Genomic DNA, 18,314 nt, shown 5'->3' on the forward strand with positions numbered 1-18,314 from the left:
TGAAACTTTGTAGGTAGATACATTGAGTAGGTGTACAGTAGGTGTACAGTGCACAAGAACCGTAACTCTGCCTTGCCTATTTTTAGCTCACCTGTCACAAAGTGACAGGGTGTGCTTTTGTGATCGCTTTTCGTCCGTCCGTCTGTCGTCCGTCCGTCCGTCCGTAAACTTTTACTTTAATTGACATCTCCTCATAAACCAGTAAGCCAATTTCATCAAAACTTCACAGGAATGTTCCTTTGGTGGTCAACTTTAAAAATTGTTCGAAGAATTTACTTCCATGCAGAACTCTTAGGTTGCAATGGCAACCGGAAGAAATAACTTAAAATATCTTCTTTTAAAAAACCCAAAGAGCTAGAGCTTAGATATTTGGAATGAAACATCTTCTAATGAGTTTCTACCAAGTTTGTTCAAATAAAAGCCCTTGGGTCAAAATTGGCCCCGCCCCAGGGGGTCATTAATTTTCCCTATATGCATATAGTAAAAACTTAAAAAATCTTCTTTTAAAGAACCAAAAGAGCTAGAGCTAAGATATTTAGCATGAAAAATCTTCTAATGAGTGTTTACCAAGTTTGTTCAAATAAAAGCCCTGGGGTCAAAATTGGCCCCGCCCAGGGGGTCATTGATTTTCCCTATATGTATATAGTAAAAACTTAAAAAATCTTCTTTTAAAGAACTCAAAGAGCTAGAGTTAAGATGTTTAGCAAGAAACATGTTCTAATGGGTGTCTACCAAGTTTATTCAAATAAAAGCCCTGGGGTCAAAATTGGCCCCGCCCCGGGGGTCATTGAATTTCCTTATATGTGTATAGCAAAAACTTAAAAAATCTTCTTTGAAAAAACCCAAATAGCTAAAGTTTAGATATTAAGCATGAAACATCTTCTAGCGAGTGTCTACAAAGTTTGTTCAAATAAAAGCCCCGGGGTCAAAATTGGTCCCGCCCTGTGGGTCATTGATTTTCCTTATATGTGTATAGCAAAAACTTAAAAATCTTCCTTGAAAACACCTAAATAGCTAAAGTTTAGATATTAAGCATAAAACATCTTCTAGTAAGTGTCTACAAAGTTTGTTCAAATAAAAGCCCTTGGGTCAAAACTGGCCCCGCCCCAGGAGTGTCATTGTTTTTAACTATATGTGTATAGTAAAAACTTTAAAAATCTTCTTTTAAAAAACCCAATGTGCTAGAGCTTAGATGTTAAGCATGAAACATCTTCTAATGGGTGTCTACTATGCTTGTTCAAATAAAAGCCCTTGGGTTAAAATTGGCTCCGCCCCAGGGGGTCATTGATTTTCCCTATATGCATATAGTAAAATCTTAAAAAATCTTCTTTTAAAGAACTCAAAGAGCTAGAGTTAAGATATTTAGCATGAAACATCTTCTTATGGGTGTCTACCAAGTTTGTTCAAATAAAAGCCCTGGGGTCATAATTGGCCCCGCCCCAGGGGGTCAGTGATTTTCCCTATATGCATATATAGTAAAAACTTAAAAAATCTTCTTTTAAAGAACTCAAAGAGCTAGAGTTAAGATATTTAGCAAGAAACATGTTCTTATGGGTGTCTACCAAGTTTATTCAAATAAAAGCCCTGGGGTCAAAATTGGCCCCGCCCCGGGGGTCATTGAATTTCCTTATATGTGTATAGCAAAAACTTAAAAAATCTTCTTTGAAAAAACCCAAATAGCTCAAGTTTAAATATTAAGCATGAAACATCTTCTAGCGAATGTCTACAAAGTTTGTTCAAATAAAAGCCCTGGGGTCAAAATTGGCCCCGCCTTGGGGGTCATTGATTTTCCTTATATGTGTATAGCAAAAACTTAAAAATCTTCTTTGAAAAAACCCAAATAGCTAGAGTTTAGATATTAAGCATTAAACATCTTCTAGTAAGTGTCTACAAAGTTTGTTCAAATAAAAGCTCCGGGGTCAAAACTGGCCCCGCCCCAGGGATGTCATTGTTTTTAACTGTATGTGTATAGCAAAAACTTAAAAATCTTCTATTAAAAACACAATGATCTAGAGCTTAGATGTTTAGCATGAAACATCTTCTTATGGGTGTCTACCAAGTTTGTTCAAATAAAAGCCCTTGTGTTAAAATGGGCCCGGGGGGGGGCAAGGAGGAGGTCATTGTTTTTCATTATATGTATGTAGTAAAAACTTAACATGATGAAACATCTTCTAATGGGTGTCTTCCAAGTTTTTTCAAATAAAAGCTCAGGGGTTTAAACTGGCCTCGCTCCAGGGCATATAAGGTGAGCGACCTCAGGGCCATCATGGCCCTCTTTTTTAATTATTGACCTTTGTTTATTTTTACACTTTGAACTTTGTCCGGGACATAACTTTAAAACTGTAAGAGGTATCAACATGAAACTTTGTAGGTAGATAGATCTCATTGAGTAGAAGTGCTAAAGAATCATAACTCTGTCTTGCATAATTTTGGAGTTATTGGCCTTTGTTCATTTTGACACTTTGAACTTTGTCCGGGACATTACTCTAAAATTATAAGTGGTATAAACATGAAACTTCGTAGGTAGATAAGTCTCATTGGGTAGAAGTGCAGTGCTAAAGAACCATAAATATGCATTGCCTTATTTTGAAGTTATTGCCCTTTGTTTATTTTTACTTTTTGACTTTTGTACGCGACATAACTCTAAAACTATTAAAGATATCAACATGAAACTTTGGAGGTAGATAGATCTCATTGAATAGAACTTCAATGCTAAAGAACCTAAACACAACCTTGTGTAATTTCGGAGTAATTGCCCTTTGTTCATTTTTACACTTTGAATTTTACCCGAGACATAACTCTGAAACTATAAGAGATATCATCACGAAACTTTATAGATAGATAAATCTTATTGAATAGAAGTGCAGTGCAAGAAAACCATAACTCTGCCTTACGTGATTTTGAAGTTTTTGCACTTTTTTCATTTTTTTATACTCTCGTGTGTCCCAAACCTTCTCGGGGAGCATCACCCGGTTCAATCGGTTCTTGTTTTTTTGGCCGGGGTCCACTGGTGCAAACCCGGGTTATAATATGGTGAATGTCTTTCGGCGGCGGGGAAACATTTTCGTAACAGTTTTCTCAGCAACATCGTATTACAACTTCTTGTTATTTGGTAAACAGCATTTACACCTGGTCTGTTGCTCATCAACTTCCTGTTTACCAACTTAGTTAAATTTTCGGCATCAATGGTCATTGGTAGAACATTTTAGTAACCTACAGCCTCATAATGTTTGGTATACAAATGCATCCCGACCTTTTTCTGTTTTTGAACTTTCTTTTCTGTATGATAAGACAGTTTATGATTTTTTTTTTACCATTTTATAATCTTGTCTTTTTTTTTCTTAGAAAAGTACATTGTCTGAATATACGAAAAGAAGTATTGTTATTGTTTTTGTGACCAGATCAGCTGATAATGTTGCACCTTAACTTAAGTGTTAGTGGACAAAAGATATACAATTTGATCTGTATTATAGCTTTCGAATTCCGAATTTCTAGGTCAAATCTAGTTTGACTGGACAGACCTATAAAAATCAAAAACAGAAAACTTTACCTTTTTCTTTACGATTTGTTTATTTAAATCGTATGTTTACTTTCAGAAAAAGTTAAAAAGTCGAGCGTGGCCCTCGCCCGGCGGTGACTCTTGTTAGTAAGACATTGGCGTCCAATACGGCCACACATTGAATATAAGTTCTTGCCGGACACATTAATGTATATTTAAGAAAAAATGTACTTAAATTTTTTAACAGCAGCAGTTACTTTCATCACGGATCTTAATTTACATTTATTTACAATATAAACCCGTGCTTTTATGAAATAACATGATTGATATCTGGCAAACGTAAAAAGCATTCAAATTTTTAAAAAACGAGTTTTTTTCCGAGATGGTAACCAAAAAGGCATTTAATGATCGAGAGACCATGGTCATTCCGTGTAAATGTAAACTGTTTTACAAGCTTCTTTTTCTTCTAAAATTTCATTAATAAATGACTTAGTTGTGAATAATGCGTCCGAGTCAAGATTTTATATTTAACATTTTTTAAAGCAGGTTATAAGTGCCGTGTGGAAGTTTTAAAGAGTTGCCCCGTACCTTACTTTAGTGTTGTTATATTTTTCTAGTCCTTCAGGATTATTGATTTTAGTACTTTATGTGTTGAAAATTGAATACCCCTCAAGCTGGTGTTACTGGGCGTGAGTTATGTTGCACTTTTTCATCATCTCCCATGTACATATTCAAACTGAGTCTGCAATTTTCATATAATTTTGTTGTGATTAATAGTTCCGAGGCATCACCTTAAACAGTGAAATCATCAATTTGATAATTTAATTGTTTTGAATTTTAGCCCCTTACGTTGTTTCAGTGAAATACCAGCATGCACAGTACTGGGAACCAACTTAATGACATGATGTCGTAAATGACGCCACGTTGTATTATAATTTGGCGCGCTTTTCATTCACTTTTAGGTTTAATGTCCTTTTAAAACGTTTCTTTGCATATAATAAAAAGAAAATGTGTATATATAATTTAGTGTAAGATCGAAATATATTTCACCTTGTGAACACCAAAAGTTCATATTTCACTCGTGGCTGCGCCACTCGTGAAATATACCTTTTGGTGCTCACTCGGTGTAATATATTCTGATCTTACACTGAACTAAACAAATATTCTCTATATATCCAAAACAGTGACTTTATCGCTATGCGAGGAATTATATCACTAGGGCGTAGCTAAGCCCGAGTGATATAATTAATGATTAGCATCCAAACGACAGTGATTTTTTTCAAGCGATTAAATCACCGATTTGGATATATTATTTCGAACAAATTTCAAATGCTGCCGATATCAAGCTGAATTGCCCCTGATTTGTTCCGTACTTATTTTCAGCGTGTTTATGTGACATGTCTAATGGTACTCACATGTCTAAATATAGATCGTCAACAGGATATGTTGCCTGCTTTTTAAATTTGTCTCTCAACATTGAACAAGACATTTTGTCTGTGATATGCTGGCTTCATTACCTCAGATACCCTTTTAAAACTCTATTTTATTTAATTCCACCCGTTTTCTCGTTTAGGACACACGATGGGGACCATACGCTGTTTTCATGATATGACACAACTGTGTCACATTGAAGGTTCTATGATAACGGCCGTATGAATACATCTGCGGATGTTTCTAAATTAAAAATTTCACCATTGTCGTGTTTAAATGTTGCATTTTGCTTTAGCTTGTCTTAGGGTATGTGGAGGGTAACTTGCACTTTCCAGTGGATCAATCAAACCTTTCAATTTTGTCATGTTGGGCTTTCTTTAGGGATTTTGTTTTTCTCTATTTTATTGCATATTCTAACACGATCTGCATTTCTTTCTTATTGAACATACTAGAAGGACCAAAAATGTGTGTTATTATCAAGCAGTGATGCCATTTTATACATGACTTTCAAATAATGTAAACATGCTACTGATCATTCAGCAAATAATTCTTTCTAAATATTGACAAAGATGAAAAGATTTATTTAACAAAAGGTATGTGGACATACTGACAATTTACAATGATTTTATGGTATACATGTATGTACAGAAACACACGGTCAATGTCTTTAAAACCTATACATAATAAACTGAACTACAAAACCAACAGCTAGACAGTATAGCATAATTATATGGTATTGATTGAATATCAGTAATTTAACACGTACATTAAGTATTGACTATTGAGTTATCATCATACATTGAACAGGTAAAGTAAATGTATGTAGAGGCTGACCGTTGTTCAAATGTTATATGTTTGATCATATTACTGTAACTCTTTCTCTACTCATGTCGCATTTTGAATCTATGTGCAACATATCAACAAGGCATACACTATATTTTAAAATGTCAAATATTATAAATTATAATTTTGTCAGGATAGCATGCAGCAAGTAAACAGTTTCTCTTCTTGTCGAACAATAATGATATTGGATTTACTAGACCGGAATCTTTAGTAACTAATTCTCCAAGGCATTTTCCATCGCTGTCAAACATCATGGTGTTGTCTGAGGTTAACCCAGAAATAAACACAGTCCCATCATTGGATACATATACACCACGTGTTTCAGCAAGCCTTTTATCTCTCAGTTCTCTCTTCACCGTACCATCTCTGTTCAGACAGACAGCTCCATCACTAAAATCTGTTACAATAACAATATCTCCGCTGACAGCCATTTGCTGTGCAGCTGATATAAACATCGGTTTGCCACTAACATCATTACTAATAGACTTTAACAATTTACCAGTCTTACTATATATATTTACACTTTTTACAACAGATACCCAAAACTCTCCAGCACAATATGTAATTCCCCAGAAACGTCCACCTGTAACAGATATGTCTCTCACCTTACATAATGAGTTTCCTACTGATATAAACCAAACTTTGTCGTTGTTCAGTTTCACAGCAACCTCAGTATTACCAGTATAGCAGATACCTGTAGGCCATGTTCCTAGATCTAAACAATCTTTAATGTTATAATTCACATCAAGCCTCTTTATCCTCATATTATTGTAATCAGCCAGTATGATTGTACCGTCTGGAAGCTGACATACATCACAAATGTAGGGATGGCTCTTGTCGTTTTTCATGCGGATATTTTCCTCCTTCTGTGAACTTACTTTATACGTTCTTGTTGTCAGTAAACTTTTGCTTTCTGATATTTTTTGTACAGACACTAAAAATTTTGATGAACTGACTGAAGACTTTAATTCTGTATTTTCCTTTAAATTTAATGATTGGCTGCCCTTAGCTTCAATTTGTTTTAACACCTTAACTGCATTATTTAAAGTTTGTTGTGTCAGTTTTGTCTGAACAAATTGTTGTATTTTTTCCAGACTGTCCACGTCTTGTAGCTGACTTCTTACTTGCTCAATTTCTTGTTTAGCTTTACTTAACATAGAAATATTTGTCTCCAGTTCTCCTTTGACCAAAGAATATTCCGCATCAAGGCCTTCCAAAGCTTCACGCTCCAACTTTTGGATATGCTCCATCCAACCGCGCGCAAGTCCCTCTATTTGCGAAATGATGTCATTTCTTTGTTCCTCAATGCTTTTCATGTTTGTTTTCGTTTTTTTATCAGTATTTTCTAAACGGTCTTGGATGTTCATAATGTCAGCCTTTAAACGTTCTGTTTCTCTTTTCTGATCAGTAGAAACTGATAAGTCGTCTAAACCTGACACTCCCCTACAGGACCTGGTAACAAGAAATTTTAACTTCTCAGATAAGGTAATTAAGAACATTTCATTATACCTACTATTTTTATGATCATTCTACTTTACGTATCATCTACATACATTTATAGATATTACAACGTCCAATTATCATGCTTACCACCTTGAAAGATGTTATCGCATAAACAGTTTAGATACCATATAACTTAATAACTTTAATTATCTTATCCTTTTGTAATAATTCAAGATGATTGTGACACTAGCTTTCAAGTTGCTTATTATAAAAAAATACTAATTGACAACACATATATCTTTTCATCCGAAATTTACTGTTTTCGATGCCCGTCTTTTTAATGTCACCCCTATTCCAGATTTCCTTTTACTACAAACTATATCAATGATATTATTACCAAATAATGAACTATAGATTGATTTTAAGACTTGTAAGACTTATTTCAAATCATATTAGTAATTCCTGATAACTGTTGAGATACTTAACAAAGAGAAATCAAATGCAAACCTATGGTATGTAGCAATACACTTTAAACAATAAACCATGTCATGTTCCTCACAGTACATCTCTATGTCACGATCTGGGTGATATAAACATTTTGCTGTCACGATCACACGTGACCCTTGTTTAACCTCGTTCTTGTCTACGAGTTTATGAGAACGACTCATCCTCTGTCTTCCATGGTGTCGTGTGCATCCTGTACACAAAAATTCCTGACATTCAGGACAATATTTCACAGCTTGTTCTCGAATATTACCCTCAAAACAAGGGGTACACACAATGTCAATGTCAGTTAAAGTTGAACGACCGTCTACTTCAGCCATCGTGCCAGCTCAGTCTGTTATAAAATTACATTATATACGTTTCAATAATCATTTGTGTATAAATTTTACGTTATATCATATGCAATTATTATATGAAATTGTAACATATTACTAGTATTGAGGTGTTAATTTTTAAGAAAGAGTATAGATAATTTTATAAATATTAAAAATACGACTTAAATTATGATATGACTGTCCTATTGAACATTACTGATACATGCTGAACTACATTTATGACAATGTCAATGACAATTGTTGCCTTGATTATTGGTATTTTTTTAACATATTTTTGGAACGGCAATTTACCTTGATTTTTAACCTATTAATTGACCATTTAGGATTTGATGGACACAATGTCACTTAAATTTATCATATTTTGTACGGATTATCAGTGACTCAAATTTTATTCTTCTGTGAATGTTCACTTAAGTGTTTACAAAACAACAACAACAACAACAACAACAACAAAAACAACAATCACAAACAAAACAGTATATTTATGTATAGATCTAAACATTGTTGAATATGTTGTAAAGTGGCATTTGGCTCATTTTTTGCTGTCAAGTTTGGTTGATCATATCTTTCAAAATTGGTGCTTATATTATGAAATGATTCAACTTTTGTTCATCTGTGATATTAGATGATATTTTTTTCGGGGAGCAAAGTGTGACACAGGGAATATTGAAACACTCTCTGAAACGTATTGAGTACGTCGCCCGTGACGCAATTTACTTTTTCGAAAATTTGAAAATATTTGTTTGCGACGTTTTGCCCCCACTAATAAGCCTGTTTTCGCTCCACGTCCCCGCCATTTTAACATTTTAACTTTTTAATTCTCGATTTTTCGCTTGGTGGGGTCGCGGGGCGAAATCACGCTAACTGGCTAGGTCGCGGCGCAAAAAGTCGAGATTTAAACTACTAAAACATCGAGAGTGCGGAGCGAAATCACGCTAATTAACGGGTTGGGGGGGGGGGTCGAGCTTTATAAGAATAATTTGGTGGGAGCGCGAACAGCACGCTAATAAACGCCTTATTACAATAAATATTTCTCTTCGCGGTCCCGCCATTTTTTAATTTAATGTCTAGTTTTCGCCCCGTACCCCGTTAATTAGTGTATTTTCGCCCCGCTCCCGCCATTTTGACACGTTAATTCTCGACTTTTCGATTGGCAGGTTCGCGGGGCGAAAACACGAAATGGCACAAATCAGCCACCATACTGTTCTACCTTTTTCTGTTCCTACCAAGAGTGATGCTATGTGCAAAATGAATCTTGATTGATTGATTTGATTGGAATTGAAAAAATATTATAATAAATGCAAGCAAATTGTTGGCTCTTGGCAAAAAAGTCTGTAGAAAATTGTGATTCTGAAAAAATGATGACTGTCCTACTTCAAATATCTTGAAAAGTTTCAAAACAGACAGTGGCACGAGTAAGTTTCTGAAATTAAGAAGTGAAGGGTTACATTTTAAATATAGATATGTAATTTACCTTTTCCTACACTGTCTTAAAAACCTTGTTATAATGTCTCCACCAAATACGTATATACACCGTAATTCTTCATCTATTACATTAATCCAGTCAATTTGTCATGACTTTGATTTTATTAAATAACTTAACAATTTAATACGTGCTAACTTTACTGTACGCCCACTATTCTCCCATAATTCCCTCATATCAATAAATGTCTTGTTTCGTTATCGATATAGATAAAGGTAATTTTTGCATTGGTGTAGCTGTGTTTATTTCTTAATGGTCTCTGCGCAGCTTCCGTGCTATTGTCCAATGCTTTATCTAAAACAGTTCGTTTTTAGTTAAAGTGACATTATGCTCATATTTTCATAGTCAAGTTGAGTTGAACTGACTATATATTTCAAAATATTGACTGTTAAAATGGTGATTGACTAACAATATAGATTGGAGAATAATAAGGATAAAATTTAAATTTGCCTAAAATATAAAAAGACTGCCCCACTCTTTTAATGAACTAAACGATACAGGTAAATTCAAATGGTTATTTACGAACATGTCATTTGGATCCATGTGTTGTTTATTGTTAATGTGAAATAATATTTTATATTAAAATGAATTATGGCAAAATGAAAACTTATTTTGACTTTCACCTGTTCACTCATTTATACCCTTGAATGGGCATAATGACATCAAAGGTTATTTTATCAGATTTAGTATACAACTAGATCTACTAATGATAATAATAATCATATAACTACATGCTTTTCGGCGGTTTATAGAAATATATCAGTGAAATAAAAAACTGAAAATTTACTGTTTTAAACACTGATATTATCAATTTCATAAGCCTGTTACGTTGTTTCCCGATCTTACACTGAACTAAACAAATATCCTCTATATAATCATACTGAACACTTGATTTCAAGAAGGAAACATATTAAGAAATACAATCCTTATTTACAAAATGGCCTTCAATTAAGCAAGGTAAAGAAACTCACATACATTGCATAAAACACATAAAGTCAAAGTGCTGAAGGCACTGCATTTGGGACGTACTTGAAGGGTTAAATATTTATAAAGTGCACAATTCAGTAAATGAACAGTAGTTGACACAGATGTTCAAATATAATATTTAGGTTACATGTACGTGTAGGTCCATCACAAACCGTTATTGGCCCTTTTTGACAAGAGCAGCATGTGAAATAAGAGCTACCAGAGGAAACTGCAAGCTTGACTATTTTAACACATGACATAATAAAGGGAGACATAGCTATGAAAGAATAATCAATTGTGATATAAATATATTAAATTTTCTGTATCAGTATCAAGAAAACACTCAAATAGTCAATATTTTTGCATCACATGTCATTAGAACTTTTGATGGCTTTTGTTCACTGCACTTCTCATGCTAGTCTCTTGCACTGTATGAAGTTTTAATCAAATTCCTTTAATATTTTAATCCTCTCTCTGAACAAATGTCATGAAAAAATATAAACAGAGATAATTCAAGAACTAAGTGATGTCGAATTTTGGTTATTTGACATAGCACTTCTCCTCACTAGTCTCTACAACTGTATTTAGTTTGAGTCAGATATCATTGAAAAGATTTACTCAAGACAACCAATATTTTAAATGTTGATGTATTATAAGAGATGATAATTGTAAAATTAAGCTAGGAAAAATTATGGTTCTTTGAAAATACACTTCCTTTCACTTGAATGTTTTCGCTGTGTAAAATTTTAATCAAATTCCATCAACTCTTTTCCAGTATTTCTCTGGACAAGCATAATTAAGTACATGTATTATAAAGGGAGATAATTAAAAAACTAAGGAATGCAGTTATGGTTCTTTGACACTTTGGCAAATTCGAGTCTGTACAACTGGGTGTAGTTTCAGTGATAGTTTGGAATAAGCATTTTTAACTTAAGGGAGATAATTAAAACATGAAGCAAGGTAGAGTTATGTTTCTTGAACACTGCACTTCCTCTCAAAAGTCTCTATCACTTTGTGAAGTTTACATAAAATCCCTTTAATACGTATCTAGTTATATTCATATTTCAAGGACGGGTGTCTTCCTAAGTTCACAATGTGGTTTTTTTTCTTTAATCATCTAAAATCTCAAAAACACCATAAGAAACATATTTTCCTCAAATGAGCAACCTTTTTCCTCAAAAGTACAAGTCTGTATGGAATGAACTCGAATATTTATCCATAATATTTCTTGAGTCCATACAGACAGATGGTTAAGACCGCAACTGTATTCTCTCCCTTTTGGGAGCATAAATCATAGTAACATGCTAAATATGCGTATAGTTCTATATCAGATACCAGTATGATGAACCTTGCTTTTGTACCTTTTGAGTAATATCAGAATTCAGATTTCATTGACATACAGAAAGGGGTCAGCCTTTAGTCCCCTCTTGGTGAAAACTGTAGGGGACTAATAACAACAATTTATTCTCAGGTTTATTACTTTTCATTAAACCAGGCAAGCTAAGATACATGTTATAACTTATGAAGTATGCTAGCTCTGAATATATTTACACAACATTGCTAAACATAAATTTTGGAATGTGCAGTCATATGTTTCACAATTTAAGTCCAAGGAGCTTCAATTCATGGAAACTTTTGGGGAAATCAGTCAAAATATCACAATTGTACGAAAGACCGGTGGTGACTTCTGACTTCAGAGTTCAGAGTTCGGACTTCAGACTTCAGACTTCAAACATAATGCTTTATACATATAGCATTTAAGGTGTTCTGAACTCCGAAGTCTGAAGTCTGAACTCTGAAATCTGAACTCCGAAGTCTGAACTCCGAAGTCTGAAGTCCGAAATCTGAACTCCGAAGTCTGAACTCTGAACTCCGAAGTCTGAAATCTGAACTCTGAAATCTGAACTCTGAAGTATGAACTCTGAAGTCTGAACTCTGAAGTATGAACTCTGAAGTATGAACTCTGAAGTCTGAACTCTGAAGTCTGAACTCTGAAGTCTGAACTCTGAAGTATGAACTCTGAAGTCTGAACTCTGAAGTCTGAACTCTGAAGTATGAACTCTGAAGTCTGAACTCTGAAGGGATTACATGAATCACGTGATCTGACGTCATACTATTGTCGCGCATTTTTGACGAGTAAACAGCCTTTTTACCTGCACAATTACACACAAGATGATCTGCTTTTGTTTTATTTGAAATGTTAATTATTATTAGCACATTTACTTATTATGAGTAAACTTTTCATTTAATTTTACCTGTTTTAAAAGTTTTTTTTTTCTCTTTTATTTGAGTATTTCTAAGAAAGTACATTTGCAGGATGCACCCTAATTAAAGCAGAACTTGGCCGTTTTACCTGCACAATAACACACAAGGTGACCTGCTCCACCATTGCACAGGTCTTTATAGCTCTTAGGAAATCATGGCTGCCAGGGTAAGGTTCTAGTGCCCTCTCGGGCTTTTATGGGCCTTTTGTTTAACTTGAGAGCAGGCAATATGCCATATGTAATTAAAGTTGTGAAAAATATTTGAATACATGTATTTTCTGAATTCAGATTTTTATTGCAGTTAATTGTTAAAGCCAGAAATTTTAATAAACAAGTTTTAATTGATGCAATTAACATTGTCCTTTTGTCTGTTTTCTAGCTCACCTGCCAAGTAGTAGTAGTAGTAGTGGTAGTAGAAGTACTAGTACTAGTACTAGTAGTACTAGTGGTAGTTGTAGTAGTAGTAGTAGTAGTAGTAGTAGCAGTAGCAGTAGCAGTAGTAGCAGCAGCAGTAGTAGTAGTAGTAGTAGTAGTAGGAGAAGTAGTAGTAGTAGTAGTAGTAGCAGGAACAGTAGTAGCAGTAGTAGTAGTAGTAGCAGTAGTAGTAGTTGTAGTAGTAGCAGTAGAAGTAGTAGTAGTAGCAGTAGTAGTAGTAGTAGCAGTAGTAGGATTAGTAGTAGGAGTAGCAGTAGTAGTAGCAGTAGTAGTAGCAGGAGCAGCAGGAGTAGCAGTAGTAGTAGAAGTAGTAGCAGTACTAGTAGTAGCAGTAGTAGTAGTAGCAGTAGGAGTAGTAGTAGCAGTAGTAGCAGTAGCAGTAGCAGCAGTAGCATTAGTAGTAGCAGTAGCAGTAGCAGTAGTAGTAGTAGTAGTAGTAGTAGTAGTAGTAGTAGTAGTAGTAGTAGTAGTAGTACTCGTAGTAGTAGTTCTTCGTCGTTACAAATAGACCCATTGCTTCTTTAACGTGCTACACTACAGCTGGGTTTCGTACTTTCTATATCTAGATATTAGTGGAAAACACTGAAAAGCTTCTCTGAATTTCCAATACCCTGACCAGGATTCGACTCTGGGACCTCTGGATTTGTAGTCCGGAACACTAAACACTTACCAATGCACCAACACGTAACTGTGATGATGTCTCAGTTGAAGAATAGCGGGGATTTACGTATTCATTGTGTCTGAACGGAGCGCCACACCTTTGTCCGTGTGTCTTGTTCGAGAAGGGACTTAAGTCCGTTGCTTAGCAACTACTCTATATACTGGAAATGCAATTGCTAGAAAAGAACACAGTTTCAGAAGACACATTATTAGTTGGTTTTCCAATAAAAGATAGACAGCTGTTTTTCTTCAAACTTAAAGTACAGAAACAGCCTAGGTTAGGTACACGAATTTTTTGGACACTATAGACGAACTTCAGGTAGAGTTTAAAAATGGATCATCTATGGTCTAAACCTGGGTCAACATAACCGTGCAAATTGCAAAAATGACCATTTTCAGCTTATTGTCACTCAAGCAACTTCATAAATGCATTAATTTTTTATCAACGCTAGTCAGAAAATGTAACTAGATAAAGCCAAGATCGAAAATGAGTCGTGTTAAGTTCGAAGAACTAGGCCAAATTGATTTGATTTGATATTTGTTTAACGCCCGTTTCAACAATTTTCTAGTGATATAAAGGGGTTAAGTTTACCTTTCCATCGTTCCTTGGTGGAAAAAAGCACTAGGCATCAACCTCTCGCACAAAGAAGACTGTAGCAAGGCTCGAACCCGTGACACCTAAATCAGGGGATATCAGTAAATACAAGTCAACCTTAACCACTTGACCACGGAGGCGGTATAAAAACTAGAACTAGGTCAAAGAGACATTGAAAACTACTGTTTGATCCACCTCTTTCATATTTAGTTATACATCATTTTGATCTTATTTCATTTTTGAAAAAAATATTTTGAAAAATTTTGTTTTAGTAGCCAAAAGTTCATTTTTTCCCGCTGTAAAAAATAGATACACGTAATTAAATTTTTTTTCCAAAAAGTGACAATTTTTGCTTACCAAAATGTTTCATTTGATGTAACTAAGGTGAATCAAACAGTTGGCAAACATTATCATTTTGACGTTTAAATCACTCCAAGAATTTAATTATTGCAACAATGTTAATAAACCTTGTCTATCACGTTTGATGTCGCGGGAGTGAAGTAACCATGTTTTTCTATTTTACACTTGAGTAATATCGTTTTGGCGTCGACTTCATCTTATGTGTGCGGACGTTCGCTGAATTCACAGCATTAATTTAGGACCAGAAATGACAAATGCTCAGTAGTTCAATATCAAACTTAAAGGTGTTGTCTACCGGATGGCTGAAAAAATGAATTTTGAAAACAATTTTGTATATGAAATTTCTTGTACTATTTATGAAGAGGGATATGTAAGTAAGTTACTGTCAAGGAATGAACTAAATAAACACATTACAAATTGTATTTTTAACACCTTTAAATCTATAGCGTAGCGCTACGGTATAAGTTGATTTGTATAAAATTGAATTTAGTTCCGTCTTAATCAACAGTTATTGTGACGCAGTCTGTCGAGGCGTCAGGAGTTTGGAACTATATGCGTGAGTTCGAGCCATGCTGGTGACACTCTTTTATTTATTAAATTCAGTTTATTCAATAGTTTGTTCTTACGATCTCAGTGTGTCCAGAAATAAATTTCCCGAAGAAAAGAAAAATACTCATATTCTGGAAGACATCCCCTTTAAATTAACATGTGATATTAAAGAATATTACATTCGTGTCTTTTAACATTGAACTTATTAAACTCATTGACGATAACATGCTCGACCGAGCCCCGTAATCCATCATTTTATCAAACTCATTTAATAAATTCAATATGAAAAGACACTCATGTGATATCCTCTATATTTATACTGTATCTAAATGATCTTCAGGTCAAGTTTAAAAATGTGGGCTCAGAATGAGGCAATTTAGTCAAGTCAAATTTTATTTCGTTTTATAGATAATTTCGAATCTGCGAAATTATTTCTAGATATAGATCAAATGCTTCCTCTGCTGTGGTCGGCGTTGTCGGGTTAACAAGTTTGAACAATCGGCAGAATTCAGGAAAACAGCCTTCAAGGTTAGGTGGTTTCGAATATATTTCCGTACATACATCAACTTCTTCTTTGTTAACGTTGTGGCTATAATTCTTAGTGTTATATAGTTCAGGTAATGTATACATGATATCAGGTTTACCTCGTGGTCCATCTGTTTTCCCCTTAGAAATATCATGTGAATTCCACTCATTCGTAAATTTAATTAATTCACTTCGTATAACAGGTGTGAAACAATACATTAAACATTGTCTTTGGAACATATCACCATCGCAATAGATACCTGTGTCTCGCAAGTCTTTGAAAAAACTTATCCAAAAGTCCATGCACTGACGTCTAAGCATGCTCCACATGGATTCTATTCTTTGATTTGAGGTACTTTTACCTTGAATGAAGCCTTTTCCAGCTGAATGATCATCATGGTGGTGCAAACGGAAATATATTTGCAACTGTCGAATTATTGTATTTTCTGTACCCAGATCACTGCGTATCACTGCTGGAACTCTGCAAGCACCACTTTCCTTTACACTGTTTAGAAAATATCGAGCTATTATTTTTGGATCGTTATTGCTTGGACCCAACTCAAGCCATATAATCTTTCTACTAAATCCGTCTACTGCCCCGTGAATTGCAAATCCGAAGGGTTTAATTTTATCATATCCGTCGATGTGCCAGATAAAGTCAGGACCAGGACATGAGTATTGGCGACGAAGTAGACGCTTGGCCTTCCGTCTCTGCATACCTTCTGGGTCCGCTATCCACATCAAACGAAGAACAGTTTTTCTACGTACATGTAATCCATAGAAATCTTTTAGCCGCCTCCACATAGTCTTATAACCCAAACATCGACCACTTCCAGATATTTCTTTTAAAATGGCACTTATAATCGTTTCAATTTGAGACTCTGGACCTCTTCTAAATAAGCTCATTCGCTTTAACAGTCGTTTTAATTGTCTATAACTTATTCTTATTCCATGAATGACCAAAAGTGTAGCTAAAATTTCCTTGTACTTGTATCCACGACAGAAGTAATGCTGTATTAGATCCAACTTTACTTGAAACACCTGAGTTCTTTGCTTGTCAACTGGCAACACAGCAAGTACTGGATCGACAATAGAACAAGACCATAGTATAAAGATCTGAAAATGATCAAAATAAAAGAAACTTTGTAAAACATACGATTTATCATTTAGCCTAAAGGGACCAATTATCGACAGGAACCAATTATCATTAGGTCATCATTTTGAGAAGGGACAATTGCTTTGAAGTTTTTTATTTTGACCTTAAAATCGATGCCGAAAGGAGATAATAAATATGACTTGAGAACATGGTTGTTGTCGTCCATAGTAAAAATTTACAAAAAGAAAAACAAAAGAAATACACAATATATCCCATTGTTTTCTCTTTGCAGGGAAGTAAGTGTATTAATCGTCTGATTACTGGTGCCTCGAGGCTAAGTTTGATAACATTTTACCAACTTTATCATCAAACAAAACAGTATTCTAATTTTGAGAAATTTTATTACATTCTAGAATAACATGTATTAAAATAAACTCAACCATACAAATATAATTTGCCAAATACAAAGACAATGTACTAATATATAACTTACCAATAACATCCAAGAATACATGCCCTTTCCCATGGCGTACTAATCACTGAACTGAAAGTGCGGAAATGACGTGTAATGACGTGGCTTTTTATTATGTCTAAAGTCTGAACTCTGAAGTCTGAAGTCTGAAATCCGAACTCTGAACTCTGAAGTCTGAAATCCGAACTCCGAAGTCTGAACTCTGAACTCTGAAGTCTGAAATCTAAAGTCTGAAATCCGAAGTCTGAAATCCGAAGTCTGAACTCTGAACTCTGAAGTCTGAAATCCGAAGTCTGAAGTCTGAAATCCGAAGTCTGAACTCTGAACTCTGAAGTCTGAAATCCGAACTCTGAACTCTGAACTCTGAAGTCTGAAATCCGAACTCTGAAGTCAGAAGTCACCACCGGTCTTTCGTACAATTGATTTAATTTATCACTGCTGGGTAAGTGTGATGGTTTTGTTTGAAGCCAAAACAACTAGATTTAACATGCACTCAGAGTACCTCTCTGAAATAGTCCAACTAGTCCCAAGTGTTCATGGTACAGTTATGATCACTACATCTGGAAACTGGAGATTCCCACAGACTGTGATGCTAATCTTCATTTGCTTGACAGTGACACATGTCCACCTTTAAAAAATGCAATAACAATTATATGAAGTTCAATAATTTGCAAAAAATGCTTAAAATCTTATTTGTCTCTTCTTATATCTATAATGCAGAGCACTAGATTTGTGTGTTTGTCATACAAAATGACTTTCAATAACACTATTTTAATATATTTGAAATACAATTTCTTTAATAAATACTCATAGTTATACTAAATTCCATTCTGTGATATTTTTTCTGTCCCATT

At 34.6% G+C, this 18,314-nt stretch overlaps 2 protein-coding genes across 3 annotated transcripts; both read right to left on the reverse strand.

The window, feature by feature from the left end:
- Positions 1–5,512: 5,512 nt before the first annotated feature.
- LOC132721052 (uncharacterized) lies at positions 5,513–9,731 on the reverse strand. Of its 2 annotated transcripts, none has more exons than XM_060705301.1 (3): positions 9,554–9,731; positions 7,724–8,054; positions 5,513–7,225 (listed from the first exon to the last, which is right to left on the reverse strand). In XM_060705301.1, exons 2-3 carry the CDS (start codon positions 8,038–8,040, stop codon positions 5,878–5,880), a joined length of 1,665 nt encoding a protein of 554 aa, XP_060561284.1. In that variant the 5' UTR covers positions 8,041–8,054; positions 9,554–9,731; the 3' UTR covers positions 5,513–5,877. The 2 variants fall into 2 exon arrangements, with proteins under 2 accessions (XP_060561284.1, XP_060561282.1); XM_060705299.1 differs by having other exon boundaries at positions 9,530–9,730.
- Positions 9,732–15,083: 5,352 nt separating this feature from the next.
- Positions 15,084–17,638, reverse strand: LOC132721054 (uncharacterized). The gene is made up of 2 exons (XM_060705304.1): positions 17,482–17,638; positions 15,084–17,008 (listed from the first exon to the last, which is right to left on the reverse strand). The coding sequence occupies exons 1-2, from the start codon at positions 17,512–17,514 to the stop codon at positions 15,770–15,772; spliced, it is 1,272 nt and encodes a 423-aa protein (XP_060561287.1). The 5' UTR covers positions 17,515–17,638; the 3' UTR covers positions 15,084–15,769.
- Between the last annotated feature and the right edge of the window lie 676 nt (positions 17,639–18,314).

Source organism: Ruditapes philippinarum, unplaced genomic scaffold, assembly GCF_026571515.1.
Source record: "Ruditapes philippinarum isolate M1 unplaced genomic scaffold, ASM2657151v2 ctg1846_1_1_1_1, whole genome shotgun sequence".
In the NCBI taxonomy this organism is placed as follows: domain Eukaryota; kingdom Metazoa; phylum Mollusca; class Bivalvia; order Venerida; family Veneridae; genus Ruditapes; species Ruditapes philippinarum.